The 14,359-nt window shown below is 34.2% G+C and overlaps 1 protein-coding gene across 2 annotated transcripts in view; it reads left to right on the forward strand.

Annotated features, from left to right (window-relative positions):
• The window catches only part of SNTG1 (syntrophin gamma 1), a 318,609-nt gene that overhangs the window by 256,107 nt on the left and 48,143 nt on the right, over window positions 1-14,359 (forward strand). For both annotated transcript variants that reach the window (XM_030971023.1, XM_030971024.1), the window contains exon 13: window positions 10,953-11,069. In XM_030971023.1, coding sequence (XP_030826883.1) covers window positions 10,953-11,069 — 117 coding nt within the window. The remainder of the gene's footprint in view (window positions 1-10,952; window positions 11,070-14,359) is intronic.

The raw sequence follows: 14,359 nt of genomic DNA on the forward strand, positions 1-14,359 counted from the left end.
ACTTTTTTGTCTTTCCAAAGACTTATATGTCCTGGTAAGGAGACACTGCTCAGCGAGCAGTATCTGTTATATGGTTAGAATATTAGAAAATATTTGCTTTCAATCTTAGTGTTTTTGGAAGCAAGACTTAGTAAGTCTGTCATATTTTATGACACAGCAAATAGATATTTAGCAGTGTCAGGTCAAAAAACTATACTCAGGAACTGACAACTGACAAAATTATTTCTTTCTTTATCTAATAAGAAACATTTTATCTTGTTGGAATATCACTCGCAATGCTGGGTTGGAAAAAACAAAACAAAAACCAAACAAGTCAAGTGATGTAGTGTGTGCAAGTCTGAAGGTCTGAGGAGGTGTAAATAGGTAGGTAATTCTGTGCCTGGGCTTCTTGCTCTAAAACAGGTCTCCACCTTGGTGGCTCTGTTAGTGTGTAAGTGCTGAGTGACCAGAGTCACCCGAGCCAGCTCAAGAGTACCCACAAAGCCCAGCAGGATCAAGATACAGTAGTGTACAATTTCTGGCTGTTTTCTGCAAATATACATCCAGAAGTCCTGCTGCTTCCCATTATTTGTTTAACAGCCTACTGTTTGTAGTACTTGCTTACTAGAAGCAATAGTCACTCATCACTCCAACCTATTGCTCCCACGCGCCTGCCCTGATGGCAGTGGGTGGAATAATGCAGCCAGCTCTTCTTCCCCTCCTGCTGAAGTAGGCTGCTGTTCAAAACCAAACCCAGACAGTGGGAAAGAAGCGGATCTGATCCTATTATGCAAATAGCATCCAGACTTCTGAGACTGCAAAAAAAAGCTTGAAAGAAGAGATGCTCTCTTGTGAGAGGAGTGACTTCTGGCTAAGTATTAATTGTGAGTTTGCATCCATCAATTTTGAAATAATGTTCCTGCAGGTCACTGTTTGCACTTCACAGGGCCTTGAACTATTTTGCCATGATCTCTTCTTCAATCAGACAGATGGCACCCTCGGAGGAGTTCTTATGTTATCTTTCTATGGGTGAAGGAGCTTGCTTGTCCCTCTGTAGAACTCCGTGGATAGAGAGCCTCAACATCTTACACTGAAATTTGGGCTTCATCTTGGGATACCATTTTATGGGTTGCTTCCCTCCATTTCACATGATAGTGGGACACTTTGTGTTAAAAAAAAAAAATATGAGTGGAAGAAAGCTCTGATACTGCAAAATGAGTCTCACTTGGTACTTTTTAAAGACTGAGCTTTTCCAATGAAACTGCAAAATTCATGGAAATGCCGAGATGCTAGAGACAAATCAACTACTGACAGGCATTACTCCACTGTCAAAAAGTAAGTGCAATGTGAGTTCAGTAAATGTTATGAACACTACTACTAACTCCCTACCACGGGCTATTGGCATATGAACAGCTATAGAATCCTCAGGATAGCCTAGATTCAATCTACACACCAGGAGAATTAAAACCATCTTTATTATAATGGAACCAAAACAGAACCAGGAAAATTAAAACCATCTTTATTATAACAGAACCAAACCCCATCTTGTTAATAAATAGGATATGAAGAGAAGCATGAAAATAATAATATGTAGAACATACTAAATATAATGTTCTTCATCTAATCATCCCCTAAGATTTTTTTTAGATTCTGAAGGGGATATTTTAGCAGGAGTTATCCTCTACCCTGCCTTGCTCTTTCAGAATGGGACTGCATTCTGGTTCTCTTTCTTAACACATTTGTATTTTAATACCACTGTTTGCAAAAAGTGATATTTAAAGTAATTCTTGAGTAGCATAATTTTTATTTTCTTTATAATCCAAGAAGAATTTTATTTACTTTAAGAATGTGTAAGAATGCAAGTTATATATCATTACTTTGGTTCTTTACTAGCAACTTTATTCTTGTCTCATCTGACTTCTCACTTCCTTTTTCCCTTCCTCTTCAATCTCTGTAGTATATCAGGGTCCTTCACAAATCATAACATTTTCTCCCCCTGTTTACAGTTGAGAAGTGGTGATAGGATACATCTTTCATTGCTGCTTGTGAGCAATGTCTTCATTCTCAAGGGTACTTTACCTGCAAGCAATCTGTACTAAAAATTCCTTTACGGAGTGTATTTTAAGGATGAAATCTCCGGTGAGAAACTTGATACACAGCCTCTCTGAAAATTAAGGTAGATAAAAAGTGGGGACGTTTAGAAAATCCTAGGCAACTACAGATGGATTATGAAATGTGAACTACTGCATATGGTTTGTATCTAGTAATGAAATAATGTGAAACTATAATGAAAACAATGCTGAAGATGTTTTTCTAAGAGCAGTAAGTCAAGACCACTTTAAAACAGATTCCAAGACAGATATGGCTGCTTTGAGATCCAAGAATCACAGAATAATTTATATTGCATGAGGTTTTGTAGGTCATCTGGTCAGAATCCTGCTCAGAGAATGGCCTACATAAATCAGATTGCTCTGGACTTTCCCCCATCAGATTGTGACTGACCTTAAGAATGGAGATGTCATAACATCTCTCACCAAGAGAAGTAATTGAGAAATTTTAAAAACACTAAAAGGCATCAGTGGTGCTTTGCTACATAATTTCTTTGCCATAGTGCTACAAAACGGACATAGTGAGTAAATCTCACTGTCTGTCAGAGGACTTACTCTGGATTTCAACTGCAGAGTATTTATTTGTTTTTATAAAAACAGCTTATTTTTCAGGCTTTTGTGACTGAAAGTTCGAATTCTGAAGGCAGGTGAAAGAGAAAAGCAGTGATCCATAACATTATACTTATTCAGCTGTAGTGGAAGATCATTGGGACCAGTTAGTTTAAAAACAGGTTTTATCTGTTCAACTATTATTTTTTTAAAAGTGGTCTTAATTTCTTTTATAGATATATTTGAAATACATTTTGAGTTAAAGGAGGATAGTGTATAAGCACTGTCTGATTTTTCTAATAAAAAAAAGAAATACTTCTGTTATCTATATATATTAAATTTATGGATTAATTTACAATTTGTTATTACATTATATGATCTGAACTGAAGTTTTACTGCATTGTTCATTTTTTATAAATAAAGAAGAGTTATTATCACTTTCTATTTAGAAATTAAGCTTAATTAGACCTATTGCTTAATGGTCTTGAAAACTGTGAAATCATTAGACAAAAGATTATTTGCTGTAGCTAATAAGATACAAAATTACCTTAGGGAGTATTCTTTATTGATTTGATTAAAATTTTATAACACCTCTTGGTTTTTTTTTTCTGTTAGTAACTGGCAATAGTAACATTGATTCTCCAAAGACATTGTGCAGATGCAGCAAAATTTCTCATCTGTAGGTTTCCATGTTCTGTACTTTTGAAAATAAAATTTCAACTCTTGTTTTATTTTTCTTTCAATTACATGCATTGAGTGCTTAAAAGAATTGTTTTATTTCCGAGAGGCAAAGTAATGCTGCTCTAAAATTTTTGAAGGTTTTATTTTCAATTTTCAATTATTTCTTGTCAATTTTCAATTTCAATTTTTGAAGGTTTTATTTTTATTTTTATTATTCTGGGAGTTTATTAGCAGTAATTGTGTTTTCTGAGACCCCGAGAAAGTCTTAAGGACAGTTTCAGATTGCAGAAGTCTTTATTTTAATAATCAGACTGGATTGAAAATAACTTTTCTTCAGTAGAAATAGTCAAAGAAATTTTGCAAGCATTAATAGCTATTTTCATCAGTTGCCATTTAAATTATTGAGAATGAAAATATAAACAAGTGCCCATGGATAGATTTATTCTATTGATTATTGATGTTGATTCCATGCATTTAAAGTATTTGAATAAAATATTTTACTAAAGTCTAAAAAGGCTTTTGTATAATTACATATAAATGTGAACTACTAATTTTCAAACTTTGTTCTCACAAAGGTATAAAAATATTTCTAAGTCAGATCTTGTGAAGTCATTGATACCAAAAAAGGGATTTCTCTCAGGAATGTTTATTTTGCTGTGCAAACAGCAGCATCAGAGACTTCAAAGACAACTTTAGTATACATTGATTATTTGCAGGTTTATTCTGCCTCTGTGAGCACTTTGAAATGTAAACATCTAATTCTATAGAAATGTAATTCTGATGTTATGCAAACTCAAAACATTTTTTGCTAAAATTCATTTCAAACAACCTGTACCCCATCATCTGTATTTTCTGTATACTCAGTCATTTGGGGTTCTTCCATGTTACCATCTCCTTTGGACTGAGTTCAGTAAGCTCAGGATGTGAGCAAGGCAGCTGCATGAGCTGTGTGATCTCACAGGGACAGCCACATGGCCTAAATTGCACTAGTCCTGTCCAAGTTCTGCTTGCCAGTCTTTTTCAGAGAAACAGAAAAAGAAAATCCAAAAGTTATCTGTAGCCAGTCATTGAAATCCAATTGAAAGATACTCCTGGGACAAGTTAGGAATGGTATTAAATGTTTCTGTAAATATTTCACTCACCTTAGTACTTAGGAAGGATAAATATTTAGTTGTTTGCTCAGTGGCACCATCAAAAATCTGAAAGGCATTGTCTGGTGACTTGTAATATTCTGATCTTTTTCTTCATTCAGCATCTTTCAGTAGTCTACCCTGTGGTGAAAAAGATGAATGTGATAGGTTGTTCGTCAAAAGGGAGAGATCATGCCCTCCAGAGTGATTATTTCAAATAATTTTTTTGACCCATTTTTATTTTAGGCATGAAAAATACATGCTGTGTACATTTAGAAGAGTAAAAAAAGGCCATTAATCAAAAGACAAGTCTTAAAACCAGTCAAGCTACTAGACTTTAAAATAAATGATGTTTACTTTCTTTTCACATGGGTGCTGAGCTTGCTGTATTGTACTGTTATCTATTTTAAACCCTCAAAATCCCCCAGAAATTTCATTCTGGATTAAAATTTGCAGCTGTTCTTGTGCCTGTTCCTAAATTTCACCTTCAATTTCAGGTGAAAAATTAACAAGTAGGAATTCAAAAATGGCCATATATCAAAGATTTTTTTGTGTTTTTTCCCTACTGGTTCCAGTAATACAACAGTAAAAGGAGGGGGAAATGATGGTAGTGTGATATATAGTAATTTTAGTCAGGAAATGTGTGAGACATGCACATTTTCAAAGTGTTTGCTGAAAGCTGCCCTGTTGAGGGTATCGGTGAAGATCTGAAGCCTCTCAGGTCTGCTGTAAAATGCCTCTGATGTCATCAGGAATGAGTCTCCTCGGTGGTAATCCTGGTAATCAAATGAACCTGCTCAGGGATGTTTAAATTGTGTTGATGTGTAAATTGCTTGGAAGGTGAGTTATGTGGTGAGTAAATAAGAGAAGTCTACAAGAAGGAGAAGGGTCAGTCAGGTGAGGAAGGCAGATTACTTTAGATAACATGAGATTTTTTTTTTCATCATCTAGCTACCATATCTATTTAGCAGGAAAATGTTTAATGCTGTATAAAATGCACACATCCCTTGTGCATTTCAGGGAGTTTGCCACATGCTGGCTAGCTACTCTAGCTAATTTTTTATATTTTTTTAATTACACAGTCAATATCCTGGAAGACAGGACTAGCGTGAGCTATTTTTGTATTGATTCCTACTCATAATTTCACATACACCACACTCCTGAAATTAATATAGATTGGTATCTAATACTGCAGTTTGCATCCAAATTCATCGTTGTAATAACAGCTGCATAAGGTCTTTCTTGGAAAAATTCTGTGCTTTCTAAATGCTAATCACCCCTATTAAAATGAACAAATTAAAATTGTAATGAATTTTAAATACACGTAATTGTGCATTGACTTGAATAATTTAAGAGAGGCAAAAAATCCTAACTTCTAATGTTGACATTTTGACAAAGGCACACAGTTGCCCAATTAAGGTTCAAATTGACTTTGTTGTTAGAACAATTTATTTCAATAAACAGCTACTTAGAAGTCTTAAATAAGTAAAATGAGTGCTTTGAAATAAACTGTGACTATTAACGTGTAGCACTGGATGAAAAACCCAATGAGTGAGCCAAAATGTTTCTCTGGATTAGTAGATTATAACAAGAAGAAGAAACCTGGAAAAGCAACATACAGTTCTTTACCTGTTTTGAAACTGTCCTGTATCCACATGTAGCCGTAATTTTTCAAACTGTGGAGGGAGTGATGGCATGCAGCAGTCAATATAGTCCTGAGTTCTAGCAAGATCCAGGACATCTCATTGGGAATGTGCAAGGTTTTCTCATGGGATGCTGTTGAATGTAACAAATTGTTGTGCAGGATTTTCAAACAGCACTGTCAATTCTGGACAGATCTCTATGGAGGTCCAGGCAAGTTTTGCTATTGTAAACATCTGCCTTTAATTCTGATGTTATTTGATAAGAAAGCAAATGTGCTCTGTTTTCAGTCTTTGATACGAGTTTTAATTTATCTGGATTGTAAGCAAAAAATCATCTTTGATAATTAAGAACTATTTTCTGTTTTCTCTGACATTATTTACTTTAAGACCTGATAATATTTCCTCAATTTTTGTGTGGTCATTTCAAAAATAGAACAAGACAAAGCCAAATGGGAAACCTATACTCAGCCTTGATCTGGTAGCAAGATGACAATGTGAGTTCTTACACAGAAGAAAATTAAGTTGTGAGATACAATACATGTGTAACCTTAGATGGAATAACCTATTTATAGTTGAGTGATCTTTGGAGCTGTCAGTGATAGCTAAAGTTTAGCGAACTTTTTTTAATGAGGAAGAAAAAAAATAGTTAATGGGAAGTAAAAAAAATGTGGAAAAATTAGCAGGCTTTTCAAAAACCTGAAAAACAGGATAGGAGACATTTTGACTTCATTTAAAATAGGGCAAAATTTTTCTAGCATCCATTTGAAATTTTATGTGATTAGTTCTTCTGTTGACTTTGAAAATTTTTTTACTTAGCATAAAATTCCTAAGCCTTTTCCTAAACCAGTTCCTAAGCAGAATAGACTTTGCCAATGATTGCATTGTGACCAGCCTTTTTCTTCCACTTTTCCCCACTTTTCCAGTGTGGTTTTTTATTGTTTTACTGCTAACAATTGACTATAATGAATTTTTAGACTATACAAAAATTATTTTTAAAAGTACAGAGAAAATTATATTAAAAGCAGAGTAGAGAGCATTATCTGAATTTCTTATCCCTCATTACTTTCCCTCTGTGTTTTCTGACATATTTATTAGTCTTTGGATCCCATGTTCATCCTGTCACCCTACAGCACAATTTCACATAAAGTCAGTGTGAGTATTAGACTTGCAAGATAAAAAGCTGTCAGTGCATCTGTTCTGATCTTTGAATTGCCTCACTTTTATGTCACATAGATATTACATTTCATTTTGGGGAAATGTTCTTGTATTTTTGTCTTACTATTCTTCCTAAAATATAATGTGTAAAAACTCTAAAAAAGTCACCCTGATCGTCAAGGCTATTTAAGTAATTTTTAGCAATATGTTGGACTGATATAAAATATGGCAATTCATCTTGCTTGATTAGGATGTCTGTGTGATTTAAGAACATATTAAATTACAAGATTATGGATTTTTGACTGAAGAAATTGTCCTGTTTCATTTATCATTTCAATATAGATTTTTTTAAATTGTCCACGATTCAAGTCATAAACCATAATGACTTATTGAATCTTTGTTACTGAACCAGCAGCCACTAAGTTAACTAATTTGTGTCACCATTTGATTTTGAAGAATGAGCTGTTGAGGTAACTTAGAAATCAGGAATACAAAAATTATCTTTTGAATGGAATGTGAATCATAAATAAAATCTGTTTTCACCACCCCTTCCACATTCGTTGATAACAATCAACAGTTTTATAGGCACTCAAAAAACTTGATAAGGATAAAAACTAACTAGATTTTTTGATTTTATAAAGGAGCATGCTATGCACTATTTGTGATTAGCATTTATATCTGTTCGTTGTGTGTCTGTGCTAAGCATTTATTTTCAGAAATGAAATTCTGGAATTTCATAACTTCATGAAGTGCCATATGTGCCAAGTCCCCATGTGCAGCTACACTAAGATGCAATCCAAAACTCTCAGTCATATATCATATTCATCCAATATTTCTGTTCATATATATGCATGATCTATTAATTTTGTAAGTTACAATCCCTTTCAAGTAAATAAGTTTCTCAAAGTTTTATAGGTCAAAGCTTTTTTAGAAGTCAGAATGTTTCCCAGTAACTGTTTCAAAAATGTCATCTACTTTACCACAAAAGTGAAAATTTTCAACAGTTTCTCAGCTTCATTTTATAGAAAATTGCAATATTTTATTTAATTTCACCCGTCTAATATGTTTAGATAAACTGAGATCACTTTAGAAACTTAAAAGTTATCATAATTCTCAGAGTTATCTATTAAAGTAGTTGTCAAGTTTTGGTTTTAGTATTTGTTTAGTTTTGCCTTGTTTTCCAGAGTATAGCCTGTGCTATTTTAATCCGTACATGTGAATATGCACGTGCACTCAAACAAACTTGTAAATGTTCCTAATTATAATCATACAGCCTTTGCTTGACAGTTCCTCTCTGTGTTGAATAGCAGGTATTGAGCCTGAAGGAGAAATGATTTTCTGTTAATAAAACTTTTGGTACAGCAGGTTGTCTGGAAAATCAATCTAATTTTTTCCTCATGATCTACAGAGGCAAATGAGAAATATCTAAGGGAGCAATTGCTCTAAATTTCATGGCTACTTTAGTATTGAGTCAATCAAACGTGGAATATCAACACCTCTGCACAGCATGGGTGACTGTATCCTGTTATTGTGATGAATAGTAGATGTAGAAATATGAAAGAGAAAAACACTAAGAGGGGATTACGTACAATGTTACAGGGATATTAAATATCATCAGGCAAGATGATATCTTACTGTGTGTCCAATTTAAATGAAAGAAATCAAGATGATCAAATTAGTTCAATTGAATTTATTTTGAAGCATAGATGTCTCAATTCGTAGAAATTAGAGATCATGCATTTTCTTGAGTTATAGACAGAAAATGTGCCAAACTTCTGCACGTGGTAGTACAATTTGTTTATATTTTCACACCTCTTTTGTCTTAAACCACCTCAGTCATGAGATCTAGAGACTGCAGTCGAGTCAGAGGGATGAGGATCTTATTTATGGATAGCATATGAAGCAGCAGAAATGAGAGAAATTTGAATAAATATTGAATTGAAATAATTTAAAGCTTCTCTTACTTTACCAGTCAGTTGTTTGTTTGGGTTTTTTTTTTCCTTCTGAATTGTTCTTCATTCAGGAATGAATGAGATTTCAGAGAACATGGCTTTTTTGTTACTGCATAAAAATACAGTGTTAAGCATTCTTTTTGGTAGTTGAATATTGTGGTACAGACCTGTCTTCTTTTTGACTTTTATAAACTTATTTAGTCACCAAACCAGCAGATATTTCAAAACATATTCGTCATTGAACCTGACACTATATGACAGTTCTAGTGTTTGATATTGACAAAATAATTAAGTATTGAGGTGTCCCTGTAGTAAGAGAAAAATGGACCTTCTCTCTGTCTCTGGTTATAGACCATAAAATATCAAATAAACTGTGACAGAGACTAGTAGTGTTGATTTCATACAAGGGGATTTTGAAAAAGAAAGCTTATAACTTCCAGTGTTAGGATAAAAATATACAACCTCCCCTGTTCCCCCCGCCCCCCCCCCCCAAAAAAAAAAAAGAAGAGAGAAAAAGTAAAACAATAGACACACAATTTATTTTAATTTTAATGGATATTCCATAAAGAAATGTTGCTGAAAATTCTCTGCCCAAAAGTACGGGAATAAACTAGTGTAAATTTCTTTTCAAAAGGTACACAACATTTAAAATCTGGGAGGATAAAACATGCAGCAAAAACATTCATTTTAAGGACATTCATACCACTGGTGCACTTACAAACTTGTTGAGTTTTTTACCTTTTTGTTACGTAATTATTACCATTTTCCTTACACTATTAATACTGTCATTTAAGACAATATCCCACAACTTCTTTGTTAATGTAGAGATCAGTTTCACACAGACATTTAAAAATAGATCTATCCCATGAGCAGCACTGTATGAAATATGGGTTGAACTATTTTCTGTAGCAGTAGTGTACCCGTGCACACTGGAAAATGTATTCTATTACTAATGGCATGGTTATAAATCAAATGTCCCTTGATGTGTCTACTTCCTGTTCAGTGATTCTCCAGAAGTTGGCATAGTGGTGACTCAAGTTCTACTGTTTAGGAATTTGATATTAAATAACTCAAAATTAACAAGATAGGTAGGAAATTACATCTGAAGTGAGCTGGATTAAGTTCTAGCTCAAACATCTGTGTCAGAAGATCTGCTGGTAGTGGTAAGACTCTACAGGATTCTACAACTCCGTTGTAGCTACAGATGAAGTCTGTTCAAAATAGTGACTGAAAATAGTCTGCTAATCTCCTCTTTCTAAGCAAAAAGGTTCAACACTCCTACACAGATTTTCAGGGAGTAAAAAAAAAAAAAAAATTGACATTATTTGGAAATGAAATTTGTAACATCATATTGTTTAATGTGTGACTGTGAACTTGCATGTGGAGGCTGTATCTATGTTGCTGTATAATAGCAGCTGCATGACTTAGAATTCGTGACTGGTGGCTCCTTACACTTCACTTACATTAAATTTCACTGACATGATCTGTCAGCAAATATGTAGAATACACCTTTAACACCCCTGGAGTATGTGGTTTAGGTTTTTTGTTGTTGCTAGTACAATAAATATTTCTTCTCATGCTTTTGCATTGTCCTAACAGGCATCATTTATAAAAACTGACAATGTATGATATTGTGTCTGGGGTTCAAGGTTTGCAGTTATGTTAAATTTAACAGACATCAGTTTATGCATGTGAAATACTTGCAACAAAAGAAAATTTCTGAGAAATTGTCAACACTATTGATTTTTTTGTCAGATAGTCTACATGGGCTGGACTGAAGAACGGGAACAAGACTCCCTTCAGGACCGAATGTACACACCAAAGTTTCTAGCACTGAGGGGATCTTCCCTTTATAAATTTATAGCACCTCCAGTAAGTATGTTTCTTATGCTTAGTGGGAATAAATGTTATTAAATAAAATAATGTCATATAATATGTACAAGTCTTTCACAATGAGATACCACTCATTGGGCTAGCAGGACTGTAGCTAACAGCATTGAAGAGTTTCAGGGTGTGTGGTAGAGAAGTGATGGAAAACAGCTCTTAATCAGATGATTGGATATCTAGCAAGAACTTATTTTCCCACACTTAAATGAACACTTAAAAAATAAAAGAGAAATCTGCTTATGTTAAAAGGGAGCTTTTAATTTTCTTTTGGCAGACAGAACAGGCCCAAAGCAACATGGTTAGATTTAAACTAGAGAATCATTCTAGAGAAACCGCTGAGATTTGGGGAAGTATAAAAGCTTTTTACATGCTGTAGAGATGGCAGTATATCTCTATTTAGATTCCATCCTGAATGTAAGTTTTTGCTGCTTGAGAGCACCAAAAGGAAGGTACGGAATCAAATGAAATTGGTTTAAGTTAAAATATTAATTAGAATCTCACTGGGAACACCAGGCAAAATTTTAGCACTCGTCTTATACTCAGCAATTTACCTTCACTGTCTTATGGTACATCTAAGATGCAGTAAAGATCCTCTAGCTAACTTTTAAGCCAGTTGCTAAGGAGACAGTAGCAGTCCCATCCATGCCTGCAGCAGGAAGAGTCATGTGGATTAATTTTTCCTGTTTATTGGGTGACCTTTCTGACTGCTGCTAAACCCTGTGTTTGTCAGACTGTAGCTCCTTCCTGCCTGAAACAGAATCATGAAATAGTTTGGGTTGAAAGGGAGCTTTAAAGGTCATCTAGTGCAACCTCCTTACAGCAAGCAGGGACAACTTCAACTGGGGCAGGTTGCTCAGAGCCTGTCTAACCTGGTCTTGAATACTTTCAGAGATGGGGCATCTACCTCCTCTTGGGGCAATATCTTCCTGAGGTAATTCAAAGTCATCTTGCAAATCTTTAGATTGATCATCAGTAACTATTGGTGTTCGTTTAGCAAAAGGTTTAAAAACACATGAAAGACATGGGGAGTGGAAGTAAGTATGAACTGAAAACATCATATGTTCAATGTTTGCAGACTAGTTCATGGATGTGGGATTTTGGCTCTCTCAGGTCTATTAATTAATTTGTCAGGGTCCGATTAAAATGTCAGATTATGATAACAAGCACCTTAATTCAAAAACATCTCTCCTGTCTTTGCCAGACCTACTGCAGCATTTGCTGCCTGTCAAGTAAAACCAACTCCATTCTGGGTACTAGATAGAATCAGAAACAATGATGAGAAATCCTGTTCAATACCAAAGAGGAAGATTATTCTTTTGTAAGAACTGTGGAAGAGACCACAAGCCTCTTTACTAAAGAATCATAAATTTGTAGGAATAATATAGTTGTAGGGGGTAAATGTCTGAAGGGGTGTGATAAATGGATCTGAAAAGAATATGTTCATATGAGGAACCTGAACCATGGTGACATGAGTAAGGAAAATCTTGGCAAGCTGATATTGTATAAGACAAGAAATCCATCCTCAAGTTTTTGTAGCTCTTGTTTCAGCTCAGCTGCAAGCAAAAAATGAATTTGTATTGCCAGATTCTGATTCCTAGTCTAAAATAGAAAAACTGTTCAAATGCAGAGAAAAATATTTTCTCTTCATGGAGTAGGAGGGAAGCAGAATGATAAGCATGCTTTTTTTAGGACAGAGGAAGAGCTCCTACAGAGCTGCCTTAAAGACATAGAATCATAGAATGTTTATGTTAGAAAGGACCTTAAAGTTCAACCAGCTCCAACATGTAATGTATATAATAATTGCACACTTCTAAAATCCTATTTTCTTTATGCAAACTTTTACATACACAGTTAAGTTTGCTATTTGGAAAATTTGTCTCTTCCAGGGATTAGAAAATATTATGAACAAAGTTTCAATGACAGTTTCAGAGCTTCTTTTTAGGAGATGTATAAAGTGTAGTTAAAATTAAAACTGCTTTAGTTATATGTGCAATATAAACTGCTTGGACAGTTATTTTCCGAAAAGAGATGTCCTGCAAACTTTCTTAACCAGAAAATCAAACAAAAGTATTTCCCCAGTCTCTGCCAAAGTCTAACACATTAGAGAAGCGTGTGTTTAAACAATGTCTATCAACAGCCTCCCCTGCCTCTTTTTTTATCTGTTTGATCAATAGAACTTCTACTTCCCATACTCAGATAAAAGAGCAATCCTAGTGTTTCTTATTTTCATTTTGAAATTATTAAAGAAAATTACTTCTTTACTATTATTTTTTCTATTATTTCCTGGCACATTTCCTTCTTTAGAATTATTAATTGTGTCAACTCTGGTGGTTTTCAATATCTTTCAATTTACAATTGGAAATTTACTTGAGAAAGAGCCACTAACATCCTTTCTCTTGCTACTCAATATTTTAAATTAAATCATTAAAAGTGAATGGTGCAGCAATTTCTATGGGTGTCTTAATTCTACAATTGCTTTTGTTTTGCACATATCTTTGTACAGAAAGAGTTTTGTTTTGACCTGAAAAGAAGTCCCTTTACAGTTACAAACAAAATCTTAGGAAACCAGGGGAGAAGAGGGAGCTCTTATATTCCCTCCCAAAATATGGAGCCTATCATAAATTTTTAAACATAACTCCAAATGACTTTGTGCTTCAGGAGCAATAATAATGACTTTTCCTTGTGGAACAATAGGACTTCATCTGGTGTGACTGGGTGTTGTGGGCTCAGTGGGACTGTAGCAAGGCTCCTCTCCCCATTTTTCTGTTCATGGTGAGAAATTTATCTTTTTGTCCATAGGAAAAAGAGTAGCTTTGTGGTTTAATACCCACAGTTCAATAAGATAGGGAAGACTACATTTGACAATGACTGTAAATAAAGAAAATTCTAATAGAAGAGGAACTATAACACAGTGTTTTTGAACTTTTCCTTCCTGCCTGTGATTTCCTTAAAGGATCTTCTATTACAGCAATGTTTATAACTAAAAATTAGTTAGATATAGAATTTTCTCATACAGCATCAAAATAACTTTGATCTATTAATGATTACTTTCTCTTTAAATAAGAGATAAATAGATCTCATACAATATTTTGTTCCTTGGGCTCTAGAAACTATTAAAATTTATTTAAACTTTCAAAAATGTTATCCTGACTCTGGTAGAAGCAGTAATGTATGTTTTTATCAACCTCTTCATTGTGTCTAACAAATTTAATGATACAGCTGTCTTCCTTTGGATATGGACCACTGTCCAAAGTGTCTTACCATTAAGTTGATTA

The sequence above is a fragment of the Camarhynchus parvulus genome, chromosome 2 (assembly GCF_901933205.1).
Source record: "Camarhynchus parvulus chromosome 2, STF_HiC, whole genome shotgun sequence".
Taxonomy (NCBI): Eukaryota; Metazoa; Chordata; class Aves; order Passeriformes; family Thraupidae; genus Camarhynchus; species Camarhynchus parvulus.